The sequence below is a fragment of the Eulemur rufifrons genome, chromosome 19 (genome assembly GCF_041146395.1).
Source record: "Eulemur rufifrons isolate Redbay chromosome 19, OSU_ERuf_1, whole genome shotgun sequence".
Classification (NCBI taxonomy): domain Eukaryota; kingdom Metazoa; phylum Chordata; class Mammalia; order Primates; family Lemuridae; genus Eulemur; species Eulemur rufifrons.
In genome coordinates, this window is record NC_091001.1 from 18,773,306 (window position 1) to 18,788,270 (window position 14,965).

A 14,965-nucleotide genomic window follows, 5' to 3' on the forward strand; every position below is an offset into this window, starting at 1 on the left:
AGAATCTACATTACCTCTTGAAGTTTATTACAGTATCTTTAGTTCTTATTGCATATATTGTTACATGCCTTTTACAAGTCGGGATTATATATATAGTATGCTCAACTTAGCAGAAGTTATGTTTATTGCTTCTTTCTTGAAAATCAGCAGCATGCAATGCAATATTTGGTGTGAAGTTATTTTTTCAAAAAGTGAAAAACTACTTAGGTTTAACTGAGGAGGGAACATGATCTTTATTGGCTTATATGCAAAGTTTAATTTTGGTTTTATGCAGAGTTTGCATAGTTCATGATTGGTTTCTAATGAAAAACTAGATCTGTTGTCAGTGACCTTGAAGAAGATCAGGTGACAGTGGCAAACAGAAAAATCTGAAGAAGAGGCATAACTTTTAAAGTAGAAAGGTCAGCAAGAACTGCCTGAAACAAAAAACAAAAAGAATTATTAATAGCAAAGTGAAGTCTATGAAATATGGTACAACAGAAACACCATCATAATGTAATTTTGGCATCAACACATACTCAAGTTCTTTGGATTTGTCCTAAATCTTTGTACTAAAGTTATAACTTTCCTTCTTTTTTCTGAATATATTAATGTTAGTTACATGCACAAAATGCTAAAACGTGCAGTAGAAAATAACCTGGACTTTAGCCTTGAGCCTTCTTCAAATATACAAGGTAGCATGAGTTTATAAGAGGTCTAACATTTCAACTTGCTTCTATAAATAAACGTACATTATGAATCCTAGTCCCGTTATTCTAGTGTAAGGAGTAACTGCAGGAAATAATTTTGAGATGGAACTAATGTTTATTCAGTTGCAAGATGCATAAACATCCTCTTCCCTTTAAACAAAGAATGTAGGCAGCTATTTTAAGGATAAAATTTACATTTCCATGAGAGATAACAAATAGAGTAATAAGGTAAGCACTATTTAATTGAACCATATTTCAGATATAAATGATACCATTAAAAAGAAATCAGTTTTAAATAATTAACTCACAGTTTAAAAGAACCACTATGTATCTTTACTACATGATCTAAACACATGCTGTCTCAACTAGTTTTTCTTTGTTCTGAGAGCATAATGCATGGACGTGAGCAATAATAAGGAAGTCCCAGTAGTTCCCATGAAAATTACTAGGTATCTGGTTTCCCATAATGGTTATAATGGTTTCCCATAATAATCTTGTTTATGATCCCTTCATAAGAAGACTTTTCAAATAATTAAGGAAATTTGATTACTTAATATTACTTATCTTGGAACTTACGGGTTTTACCCAAGTTAAAAAATTTGGCTACAAGTAATGTGTGTCCTATGCATCAGACACTAAAATGAGTGAGCCTGGCAATCTCTCAGGAACTATTTCCATCCCATCTGAGTGAAACTTATCCTTACTTCAGCTGCGGCCAGTGATGTCACCTCCATCAGGTTCACTGCTCGGAAAGCAAACACGGCAGCTGCCAGCACTGGAAAAGAATGAACACTATTTCAACTGCTGGCCTATCCTCAGCCCAGCGGAGTCACTGCTGTGCCCACAGTCCGCTACATGAAAGCTCAGAACCGGTGCTTTATACGACTGACCACACCCCCACAGTTTGAGTTAAGGTCTAGTGATGAATGGAAATCCTCTACTCTACTGAACAGTTTCTGATGGCTACACAAACTGAATACCACAGTTTTGGGAAAAAGGAAAAATCAATGGTCTTTAAAAAGCCATTTTATAAATTGTTTCATTTATATCTGCAACGTAAATTATAACAGTTTTAACATGGCATGAAGATCTAATGACTGTCTTTTTTTTTTTTTTTTTTTTTTTTGAGACAGAGTCTCACTCTGTTGCCCAGGCTAGTGTGAGTGCCGTGGCGTCAGCCTAGCTCACAGCAACCTCAATCTCCTGGGCTTAAGCGATCTTCCTGTCTCAGCCTCCCGAGTAGCTGGGACTACAGGCATGTGCCACCATGCCCGGCTAATTTTTTCTATATATATTTTTAGCTGTCCATATAATTCCTTTCTATTTTTAGTAGAGATGGGGTCTCGCTCTTGCTCAGGCTGGTCTCGAACTCCTGAGCTCAAATGATCCGCCCACCTCGGCCTCCCAGAGTGCTAGGATTACAGGCGTGAGCCACCACGCCCGGCCTTAATGACTGTCTTATAAATTCAGGTTTATTCTGATATAGGTATTTCTTACTAATATAATGGAGAGGCTTCTGAAAAGTTATATGATGACCAAATTTTTAAATATATCAGATCACGTTTCATATGTATTAAGGAAGTATCCTGATAGAATCATGGATTTAAAACCTTTTCTTAAAAAATATTTTGTTATATTTACATTTTTATATGCAACATTGACTTTTTAGAATGTCACAAATGGATATATCTGTAGGGAGGGCTGCTGTGGGGCCGATCCTGACATTTACAGTGATGTTGGCTACAAGAAAGAGAAGTTGAAACTTTGAAAATAAACCCATTATAGAACAACTTGTAGGTTAATAAGATACATTAAGTAGAAAACAACACTTGAATTATTGTTTCCATTAAACATATGCATGTCAAAGAAGAGTAATGCTAACACATAATACTTATATAATCTACCATAAAACTCCATGTGAGAGAATGAGTCATGGACAACAGAAGGACCCACGTAAGAGGCAGGTGACACTGATAAGGAGATGGTACTGCCTGGAAATAATTCTTAACTTGTCCTATTTTTTTCCATCATCAGTGATGGTAGTGTATTCCCTACAATGAGTCATTAAAGTTTAGCAAATTAGTAGTAAGAAATATTCAAAATTATTTGGAAGATCGGTTCCTAGGTATACTGCATACCTACTGCAAACATATATATTTTAAAAAATACATTTTTATAATGGAAATAATAATGGCAATCAAGTCTCACACCAATTCTACGAGTTAAATACCATTATTAGCCCACTTTACTAACATAGAAAGTGAGGCACAGTGAGCTGGGTGACATGTTCAGAGTCACACAGGTAGCCTGTGCACCTAACCACTATGTGAAAACACTATTAAGGAAAGCCGTAATGACACATCCATGACATGAAAATCTGTGTGCTTTCCTAAAAATCATCTCCTCTGCTGTTCCTCAGAATGGTTTTCCAGAGAAAGCCTGAAGCATGACGTTATGGTAGTCCTGGGCACTGACACGTGGGTAGTTGTGCCTCAGGAGCAGAAGTCAGGCGCCAGACCTCTTAATTTCCCCAGATAGAAGCAGAGTGCAACCAGTGACTCAGAAGCACAGGTACTTTTCTAGGGAATAAGGTGGCAAAAAAAACCATTACAACTAGTTAGAGAGAAAAAGTCTGGGGAGAAAAAGATGGTAGTGGTAAAATTTAAAAAGTCAAGTCAGCTGGAATTATTCAATATGTAACAAGAGATATAAGAGATCTGGGACCAAGAATTTACTCTTTAATTGAAAAGGAGAAAACTTAAGTATTTTAAAGTCACTTTAAAGTCACGTAATTCATGATTACAAGAATGTCATAAAACAAGTTCTGTGGACCAGCAATTTTTTACAGCTTCCTAGTATCTGGAATCATAATTTGTATAGCGGAGACATTTTAGAAACTAAGGAATATAATCACTACTTCCTTTTTTGTGTATAATTGAACAGAGTCACTAGAAGCTTGACAGGCTGACCAAATACTCTGCTGTGGCAGGAAAGGGTTTTTACACAGTGAGAAACTGTTTTTCCAAGGGGAGATAAGAGGGGGAAAAAGAGCAGTTCACTAATTGACCTCAGCATCCAAAACGCTCATGTGCTCATAACCTTTATTTATCTTGGTGTCACATCACAGGAGTGCCTTTCCGTCTGCTTCATGTTTGGTTTGCCCAGCCCTTCCGCAGAACGGGTTTGTTTGCCAAGGAGAAAAGACCTATACTTTGGGATAGTTTCAACTGAAATTATGTTTTATATGAAATGTAGAAACTCTATTTTCTTTTGGTTTTTTAAACCATTCTTATTACTTTAATTCTAAGCAACTCTATCATGAACATTAAGACACTTTTGCTTCAGAATGCTCTTCAAAAGGCTCTACTTCACAATTAAAGCCAGTGATGTTTATTAAAATATTTCTAAAGACTATATAATAACTCACTTGATCAAAAAAGGAGGTCCTAAAATACTCATGCCAAAAATGTATGAAATAATCAAAACTAATTTTTACACATCTAGATGAAATTATCGACCCCATGGCTTATTATCTGAATCCCATGGTAGGAAAGTTTCCAACAGTCTAGTTCTATTTCTAGATGTTCTAGAATTTTTCCCTGTTGATTTTTAAAAGCACTAAGGGAAAGTAAGTGGATATAATAATGTGAATTACATTTCTACCTATTCATCAGTAAACTTTTTTATTAATCTATTGAGCTCATAGCAAAGTGCCTGGCTTAAAGCAAATACAGCATTCAGTATACATTTATTTCTCTTTTCCTTCAGTTTGCTAAAGGGCAATAAGTCATGGAATGAAAGAATTTAAATTGGAAGAAGCCTTCAAGGTTTTCTAATTCAACATTTCTTTCAAGGTACAAAAGCTCTTGACCCTTCAGGTGACAGTTAAAGAGCCCATTCTCCTTTTGGAAAGGCCTAATTATCAGAAAGTACTTTCTTATATTGAGCCCCCTTCTTTAACATGCTTTAATGTCTTTTAAAAATGATACCAAATGCTATATACAGTAATCTTCAAAATTTCTGGCACATCCAGAGGAGAGTTATTTGGTGGAAAGTCTAAAATTCTGTCACTTGAGAAATCAAAGCAGAAAACAAGGCTACTTGGCTTAGAAAATAGAAGACTCTGGGGAGAAATGGGAATGTGAGAGTAGAAAAAACATGAAAATGACCTTGGTTTAACAGGAGTACATTTTAATAAGCCATATTATCCAGAAATGAAATGGGCCACCTAAGAAGACAGGGATTACTTAACACTGAAGTGTTCAAACAAAGGTTAAGGATTGCTTGTCAGAAATGTTTAAAATACATTGTACCTAAAGCCCTCTAGGATTCCTTCGACCTCTAGATTACATATATCACTGCCATTCAGCCAAAAGAAATGAGACCATTCTTTCCTAACTCATATTTGTATGGGCTTTAAACAAAAAACTGAGAGAGAAGGATACTAGGCATCGTCAAAAACATTAGTGGTCTCTCTGATTACACTAGGGATGACATTTATCTTCATGGTACTTTATTATTAGTGTGGTTTTCCCTTTCAAAATGCCACCCAATTACTATATACCTCTCAGCATTCAAGAATAGGTTAATATGGCACCTACAGAATCTTCATATCTTATTCTTCTTCAGCTAAGAATTATTTCCACAACAGCCCAGACAGGTGATTTTTCAATGCTATCCATTTAAGGTAAGGAAACATTCTGCCGACTTTCCTGATCTCCATCTAGTATTGTGAAGACCTCATAATTATTATTTGAATTTCAATGAATAATATCAACGATAAAAATGACTGGGTTTGCTGTGCATACAAGAAGCAAAATAATATAATTAATAAGAAATATGTGCCCTGTGTATTATTATATAATTGCCTTGTGCATATATCTGTTGTAAGAACTGCTTAAATATAAAATAAGAGATGAATCTGTGGCTTCCTGAACAAAAGATGAAATATTTTTTGTTCTGAGAGAATACCTAAAAGGGGAAACTCAGCCACCAGGGCAGAAGTCAGAGACTAAGGAAAAAAAAAAGGAAAAAGTTTTAAATTCAGTATAAACTGAGGGCCAGAAGAGTTGAGATTTCAGCTGTGTGAGGATACTCAGTTTTCAGTTTAGATTTTAGGTACTTGAGAAGGGTCACAGAATAGAACACTAAGGTAGTCAGAGGAGTCCAGAGTAGAGCAGAAGTATATCTACACTCCACTGCACAGACCTCATGGGTGCTGAGAGAGAGTGAGCCCTGCCCGGACTAAATGAGGGGAAGGGAGGGGAAGGGAGAGGGGGAGAGGGAAAATGAGCTTTCCTGGAGACCAAGAAGAAAAACTAGGAATAGGTTGGTGTTGGGCAGTTAGACAGAAGTGTCAAGATCACAGAACCTCAGTACTTGTCCTCAAAGCCAGATACTAATCTATTAAAGGAATATGAATTAGAAACGACAAATAACTGTAGACTCAAACTCCAATTACAGATGGTGCATGTTAGAAAGAAAAGGGGCCTTTACTATAGGAACATCATGTGTTTTACAACAAAGCATTTACTCTTACCAGCAAGAATTTCCAGAGAGTTGTATCCGAGGATTCTATCCCACAAAAGCAAGAGTTGATCTGTAGCTAAGTATCCGGAGAAAGCTCGAACCATCCACTTAAATGATATGCGAAGTCTGTAAGCAAAGAAGAATGAAAATTAATTTATCACTGGAATTTTTTCTTATGTAAAGACAGTATCAGAAGAGCCTAACCAATTCTATTGTTAAGGTAGCTCCTTTGAGAGTCTTAGAAATCACCTGGGCATATAAAACTAAAATACTTTCTTAAAAGCTGCAAAAGTGCAGTGCTAAGAAACCATGAGTCCTCAAATTAATGGTCTTAGAGTATTAAGAAGAATTACATATGCTGGGCTCTCCTTTATGTTAGAGTTCAGCCTTTATAATACTCATTCCTACATTCTGTTTTTCAGAGTATGTACTAATTAGCTATCAATGAACTGATCTTCTAATACTCTTAACAATTCCAGGCAAGCCATAATAATCTGAATTTTTATTGAAAATACTTGAAAGAATGTTAAACAGCTTCATATTTTTTCAATTTAATAAATTATTTTTCTACATTTCAGTCAAATGGCTACATAGGACAAATAAAATTAATATAACAAGTAGGAGTTTTGAAGGACAAAGAAAAATAGCTTTAAAGCTATGAGACCTTAGAAATAGACTTCTGATTTCAAACCCTTCATTTTAGTGAGGAAGTCATCAAGCTCTGAAAGATCGACCAGAAAATTCAATTGAATTCCATTTTGCAGGGGAAAAAACAAACAAACAACAACAAAAAAAAAACTCTAAGATGTGTGAGATCCCACTATTTATAAGTAGATTATATTATAATAACAATTTATCATTAAAATCACGAAATGAACTTTTTGGCTATCGTTCTTTAGGAGATAAACTAGTCCCTCCATTTCTGTTTCATCTATTAGCATTTAAAAATCCCTTGGCTGTCTGTGAGAGGAGCTAGCCAAACACTTTGCTGGAATTGTTATTATGTTGATAAATAGTTATGCTATTTATTCTCTTAAAGAGAAAAATGGACCCAGAGATTTCCTTAGTTACTGTCATTGTATTATCTTAAGACTGAAAAAGATCCCCAAGTTTCAGAAATTCCTAAATATTGGATCACTATTGTTTTAATATAACAAAATACATGTAAGCAGTAGTATTGACAAATTAAGCTTTTTTGGTTGGCTTTAGAATATCTCTTTATAGGTGCAAAAGAAACTTTAGGCACTGAATATTTTAATACTTAAAAATGCATTTGACTTTTAAGGCTAAATTGTTAACTTCAACTAGTTTCACTTTACTCAAATTCTCAGTGTCACATTAAAGGAATAGTCCTATACATCCCCACCCCCAGACATAGAAATAGTACAGCATCAGTTTTTAGAAATAAGTTTATTAAGGTATAATTTACGTACAGTAGTGCTCCCCTTCTCTGTAGTTTTGCGTTCTGTAATTTCAGTTACCCATCAGTCAACTATGGTCTCAAAATATTAAATGAAAAATTCTAGAAATAAACAATTCATAAGTTTTAAATTGTGTGCTGCTCTGAGGAACATGAGGAAATCTTGCACGGTCCCCACCCTGGACATGAATCACCCTTCTGTCCAATGTATCCATGCTGTAAATGCTACCTGCCTGTTAGTCACTTAGTGGCCATACAGGTTATCAGACTGACTGCCTTGGTATTGCAGTGAGTGTGTTCAAGTAACCCTTATTTTATTTACTGATGGCCCCAAAGTGCAAGAGTAGTGATGCTGGCATATTGTTATAACTGTTCTATTTTATCCTTAGTTATTGTTTTAAATCTCTTACTGTGTCTAATTTACAAATTAAATTTTATTTTAGGTATGTATGTACAGGAAAAAACATAGTATATATAGGGTTTGGTACTGTCCGTGGCTTCAGGAATCCACTAGGGATCTTGGAACATATTCCCTGAAGATAAGAGGGGAATACTGTGTAGTAGAATTTACTCTCATTAGTGTACAATTCTGTGAGTTTTGTATGAAGAAGAATCAATTGGAAATTATAGAACTGAAAAATACAATAACCAAAAAACCACAAACCCCACAAAAATCCCTCACTAGATGGGTCCAATAGCAAAACGGAAATGCCAGAGGAAAGGGCCAGTGAAGTAGAGTACAGGATCAATAGAAAATGTCCACTCTGAACCATAAAGGAAAAAAACATTAAAAAAAATATGAACAAAGTTTCAAGGACCTGTGGGACAATACCAAAAGGTTTTTCCTTTTTCTTTTTTCTTTTACACCAAAAGTTTTAAGATTTGTATCACTGGAATCCCAGAAGAAAAGGAGAATGAGTATGGTACAGAAAAAATACTTGAAGGAATGACAGATGAAAATTTCCCAAATCTGGTAAAAGATACAAACTTACAGATTCAAAAAGCTTAGCAAACCCTAAACAGAATAAACCCAAAGAAATCATGTCTAGATCATCATAATCAAATTGGGGAGAACTAAAAACAAAGATCTTGATAGCAGTCAGGGAAAAATGAGGATTGATACTATTTCTTCCTGAAATGCTTGGTAGAATTTGCCAGTGAAGGCATCTAGGCCTAAAGTTTATTTGTAGGTAGAATGTGATTAATTAAAGCTGTATATTGTAAACCCTCTGGCACCTACCAAAAACATGTTTAAAAAAGTATAAGTAATAATCCAATAGTGGACATAAAATGGAATAAAAAATGTTCAATTCAATTCAGGCAGAGAAAGAGAAAAAAGGAATAAAGAGAACATGGTACAAATAAAAAATTCTAGTAAGATAGATTTCAATCCAATAATATTAATATACATTAGATATAAATGGTACAAACATATAAACACCAATTAAAAAAGACTGCCACATTAGAAGACCCAACTATACCTTGGACAAGAAATCCATTTGAAAAATAAAGATGTTGATAATCAATATTATAAAAGTAACAGAATAAAAATTATAATCAAAAGAAAGGTGAAATAGCTATATTAATATCAGACGTAGTAGATTTATTACCAGGAATAAAGGACATTAGACAATAATAAAGGGATCAATTCTCCTAAAAACAAAGCTTCAAATACATAAAATAAAAACATATACAGCAATGAAGGAAAAAACAGACAAAATCCACAATTATAATTAGACACTCTAACACTTCTCTCTAGAAAATCAATTGAAAAAGTAGACAAAAAATAAATATATAGAAGGTTTGAAAAACATTATCAACAAACTTGGCTTCATTGACATTTATAGGACATTCTGCCCAACATTTGAAAAATACAAATTCTTTTTAAGTGTACAAGAAACATTCACCAAGATAGATCATATTCTGTGTCAAAAAAACCTCAGCAAATTTAAAACAATTGAAATTATATGAAGCATATGCTGTCTAACTGCAATGGAATTAAAATGTAAGTCAATGACAGAAAGATATATCTTTCTAAATATTTAGAAATTAAACACACTTTTATATAACCCATGTTCAAAGAGGAAATCACAAGAGAAATTATAAAATATTTTGAATTGAATGAAAACAAAAAGATAACATGTTAAAATTCACTGGATGGAAGTAAAGGGGTACTCTGAGAGAAATTTGTAACATCAATGCTTATATTAAAAAAAAAGAAGGGCCGGGCGTGGTGGCTCACGCCTGTAATCCTAGCACTCTGGGAGGCCGAGGTGGGCGGATCGTTTGAGCTCAGGAGTTCGAGACCAGCCTGAGCAAGAGTGAGACCCCATCTCTACTAAAAATAGAAAGAAATTATATGGACAGCTAAAAATATATATAGAAAAAATTAGCCGGGCATGGTGGTGCATGCCTGTAGTCCCAGCTACTCGGGAGGCTGAGACAGGAGGATCGCTTGAGCTCAGGAGTTTGAGGTTGCTGTGAGCTAGGCTGATGCCACGGCACTCACTCTAGCCTGGCCAACAGAGTGAGACTCTGTCTCAAAAAAAAAAAAAAAAAAAAAAAAAAGAAAGCTTCTAAATAAATGATCTAAATACCACCCTCAATGAGTAGAAAGACAAGAACAAAATAAACCTAAAGCAAGCAAAAAGAAGGAAATAATACATACAACAGAAGAAATCAATGAAACTGAAACACAAAAACAACAGAGAGAAATCAAAACTGGTTTTTTCAGAGATGAATGAAATTGATAAACCTCTAGCTAGAATAATCAAGAAAAAGAGAAGGACAATACAAATACTAATTGCAGTAATGAGAGAGGTGATGTTACTACTAATCCTATCGATGTTAAAAAGCTAATTAAGAATAAATAGGAAATGCTATGAAAAACTTCATGTCCACAAATATGATAACTTAGATAAAGTGCATAAACTACTGAAGCTCATTCAAGAAGAACTAGATAACCTGACTAGTGCTATATCTATTAAAGAAATTAAATTCAAAATTAAAAAGCTTCCAACAGCATCAGTTTTCATTTATGAAAGCCTTTTAAAAATTGATTTCTATGTTGACAACTAGAATTTTTATACTTTCTCCTGTGTAAGAATTTTCACATTTATCATAAATCATTAAAATAAATTAATTCCTTTTAATGAATAAAGTATATAATAGGCTAGAAAAAAATCAAAATTTTAGTTTCTAGCAATGAAGTAAATATCTTCCTCCTAATAAAGAAAAACCTAGTGACACTCTAATGTTCATTTCACAATAACCAAAAAGAGGTCAATTCACAAGTTAAGAAAAAAAGTTTTGTGCTCAATATAAAATATTTCTGCTACATTCTTGTTTTATAATCTTAATCATGAACAGAATTTTTTTTTTTTTTAAATGGCTACAAAGAAAACAGTGTAACAGAGGGAACAGCCAGAAAAAGGGTAAACCCCACCCTCCCAGCTCTTCTTGAGAATTAAAACCTGCATTCCTGCCTGAGGTCAATGATCAGAGGGGTAAGGGAATGGCTCAAGGGAATTGTCTGGGCAGAGCTCAGGAGGTTGTAAAGGAGATAGGGTAGATCAGGACCATCAACTATGGTTAAACAGTAATAGCCCCAAGCTAAAAACTTTCAAAAGCTCTGTATTTCTGTTTATAGAGGGGATTATGGTACTTTAAGACATGAGTCTACTATCTTCCTCATTTGCTGGCAAACTAATAAATTTCTCTTTTCCTCAAACCACTTGTCTTCGTTCTTCTGATGAGGCCTCAGGGACAAGTGCCAAACTTTTGGTAAAAAGAGCATCAGTTCAGTATCATCAATGGATGATATGAAGTATTGTTTTACACAGGACATTTCTAAAATATCTGAAATTCAATGGTACTTTATAAAAAGGAGATATCTCTCTCTCTATAATCATTTGATCTTGAAACAACTCCATGAGGTATGAATTCTATTGATTTTTAAGATAAAGAAATTGAATTACCTTGATTTAAAAATAAAGAAATTGAAGCTTTGATAAATTAAATAATTTTACCAGGATTATGCAGCTTAACAGAAATGAAATTTGAATATGGGTTAAATTTCCACCCACTCAACCATCCATCTGTTATGGATTCATGTGTGGGGAAGACAAATACTACACTATTCTATTTCCCATTAATTCCTTTTGTGGCCTCAAAAAGTTCATGTTCTTTTCAAATATGCTCTCCTTAATAGGAAAAAATAGTTACAGAGCAGAAGGCAGGAACAAAACACTGGTAGATCATTTGGAAATTTCTGTTGCTGTAGACATTGTTAATTAAAAAGAGAAACAGAACCAATAATATTGAAGTCCAGACCTATTCTACATATTCATCTATAACTCATACTGAGATCAATGAATAAAATTCAGACTTTAGGAATGAAGAATCACAGTGTACAACCATTGATAGATAATTGAGCTGGTTTGCTTAAATAAAAGACAGCAAACTTTGTAGTTTTCAAAAGTGGTTCTCTGATAGATTTGGCCTATGCCGACTTAATGTTAGTATTATCACATTTTTCAGGTACTATTTTTGTTTACACAAATATTTTCCTCGGTTTGGGCTAACATCTTTCATTATCAATAGAAATTAGTTCATTTTGGTGATTCTTGTATGAGACACAAAAATCCTAGTAAATAAGACTTCATTAGGATTTTGGTAATTCTCTTAAGAATTTTTGGCACAATGTTGTCACAATTTACTATTTTACAATTATTGTTTTATTGGGGAAAATGTTAGCTTAATTTCTCTGAATAATTACTACATCTATGCAAGTGTTTTTCAATGATAAATAAAGAGCTTTCTGATGTGAAACTATTCTTCTATTAGGAAAAACATACTTACGGTTGTGCCCCAATTTCTCGTAGATGATAAAAGAGCTGGGGAAGATAAGTTTGAAGAAGAGTTTCAAACAGCAAACAGAGTGACACAATACCCTGGATACAATAATGAATCATAAGAGAAATAGTTATTTTAGTATTTAAAATTAACCATGCCAACAAATTATTCAAATAGAAAATGAGAAACACTATCAACATAAATATTCTTCATATTATTTAAGAGTCAAAAACAGGAACTGTACCAATGGATCTTTAACATTGTGTTTAAAGATCTATTTTATACATACACTTACAGATATGCTAAAGGTCTCCTTTTTAACACAATAGGCTCCACACATAACTCAGTATGTAATATTTGGAGGGTCCAAAGAAAACATCACTTTACAGAAAACCTACTTTGCAAGCCACGTATTATCACTTAGGCCCAGCAAAATGAGTTTTTCCAGTTTCCAGGTATTTCGCTAGTGCTGCAGCCACACCCTTTACTCCCTCTCAATTTTTATGTTCCTTCCCCTCCAGCCTCTGCTCATTGGGGAAAATATTTCCTGCTTTTCTCGCCCTTTCTTTGAAATCTACCCCCAGGAAAAGACTGGCTGCTGACTGCTTAAAATTTACATCAGGAAGTTATCAAACAAGAATGTTTGATTACTTAGTATACACATAATTTTTTTTATTGAAATCTACTTTTTAAAAAGTACAGTATCTGTAAAGCACAAGAAGTAACTGATTTAAACAGATGGTTTTTCAAGTATGTTTATTATTTGACAACTCTGAATAAAGTCTTTCTTGAAGCTCAGCATTCCTCAAGGTTGATCTTTGTAAGGAGGTTTTAATCCTCTTTTTGAATTTCTAAAGAAAAAAGGCTGTCAGGGTTCCAAATAGTTCAGTTTGGCTGCAAGCCAAAAAAGAGATGACTGCCTGTAAGTCTTTGTTCCACTGAATAAAGAAAGGGCTGAGGCAGGCCCAGTTCAATCAATTAGCTGAAAAATGACACCTCAGGGCCAGTATGGAGGGAGAGAAGGAACACCCAGCGCTGCCCAGTGTCGGGCCTCGGTGCTCTGCGCAGGGAGAACACCACTGCTGTGTACTGTGCAACCAGTTTTTTTAAACTCTGAAGCATAAAACGGCATAGAATGTAAGAGTAAAAAATCTGATGCTAAGAATGAGATACTAGAAAATTATTAATGCTAATTGTTATTAATATTTCTGATGATTCTAGATTAAACATTAAGAACTAAATCAAGTTCTCTTAGAGATAAGAAACCTGAGATAATTGGTGTTCCTTTGCTTATCTGTGACATCCTGGAATTCTGTTATTTGCCAACTTTCACTAGCAATGTAAAGGAACAAAACTGGAGATGGAGGAAGGTGGAATAGGAATACACAGGTTTAAACGGGAGGGATAAGGACCAGCTCTTTATTATAATTTAGTAGCAGTAACACAGTCTCTCCTTTAGGGAAATTTGGTAGCGCTGACATATATTCCAATTCAATATTTCTTCTGAAGAGGCAGTAAAGTTACCCACAGGTAGACCAAAGCAGGTCCAAAGGGGTGAAAAAACACTGAAATAAAACCACCACAGCTTTTACTCAAGCGTATGGAAGGAAAAACAAAAGATATGAAAAAGGAGTGGCCAAAATAAAACATAAAAATGCTTAACTCCCAATATGCTTTTCCTTGACTCATACTGGGGGCAAAGGAGGTTTGTATTGAATATATATTAACACAAAGAAAATATCTAGTATGATAAATGATAATTAACCAAATAAGAAATTGACAAACAAGTGACAAATGTTTGATTTTGATTAACAAAGAAAGATGATGATAATTATAACAACAGTCATTTATTTACCAAACACCTGCTAGGAGCCAACTACTAACTACACTGAGTGCTTTGTAGACATCTCTACAGCACTACAGATGACATACATTATTAACTTCATTTCATAGGTAAGAAACCAGGAAAGAAGGTAGAGCCATCTTTGTCAAGGATAATAATACATTCTATGTTTTTCTTTTACTATATAAAAGATAATTTCAATGTAGTCGATATGAGACTTCTTCCTCTCTAATTATAACCCAAAATATTTAAATATCAATTCATCTTCTATTTATGCTATAAAAAAGAAAACATGTTGCTTAACATCACAAATTAAAATCTGTTGCTTTGTAATTTAATTGAGTAGAAGACTTTTTCTTAAAGAAAAAAAGAACAGTTTAGAGTCTGATTTGATTCATTTTTTAATGAACTTACAGAAGGATGAGAAGAAATGGAATGAAGTCTGAAGAAAAAACGCACATACATCTCACGGAATATCTGATACAATTTGGAAGGTTCATGGTATAGAAAACAAAGTGGTGCAACTGAAAGAAAAAAAATTAATTGATAATACTGCAGAACTACTAAAAATTTTTAAATAAATTCATGAAATATGAAAGAATACATCAATATTTTATAGTAATTACATTC

General features: G+C 34.0%; 1 protein-coding gene across 2 annotated transcripts in view; it reads right to left on the reverse strand.

Moving 5' to 3' along the window:
• Window positions 1-310: 310 nt before the first annotated feature.
• Window positions 311-14,965, reverse strand: part of TBC1D19 (TBC1 domain family member 19) — a 124,975-nt gene continuing 110,320 nt past the window's right edge. For both annotated transcript variants that reach the window (XM_069494575.1, XM_069494574.1), the window contains 5 exons: window positions 14,750-14,859; window positions 12,499-12,590; window positions 6,229-6,344; window positions 1,394-1,464; window positions 311-416 (listed from right to left, as the gene is read on the reverse strand). In XM_069494575.1, coding sequence (XP_069350676.1) covers window positions 342-416; window positions 1,394-1,464; window positions 6,229-6,344; window positions 12,499-12,590; window positions 14,750-14,859 — 464 coding nt within the window. In that variant the 3' untranslated portion in view covers window positions 311-341. The remainder of the gene's footprint in view (window positions 417-1,393; window positions 1,465-6,228; window positions 6,345-12,498; window positions 12,591-14,749; window positions 14,860-14,965) is intronic.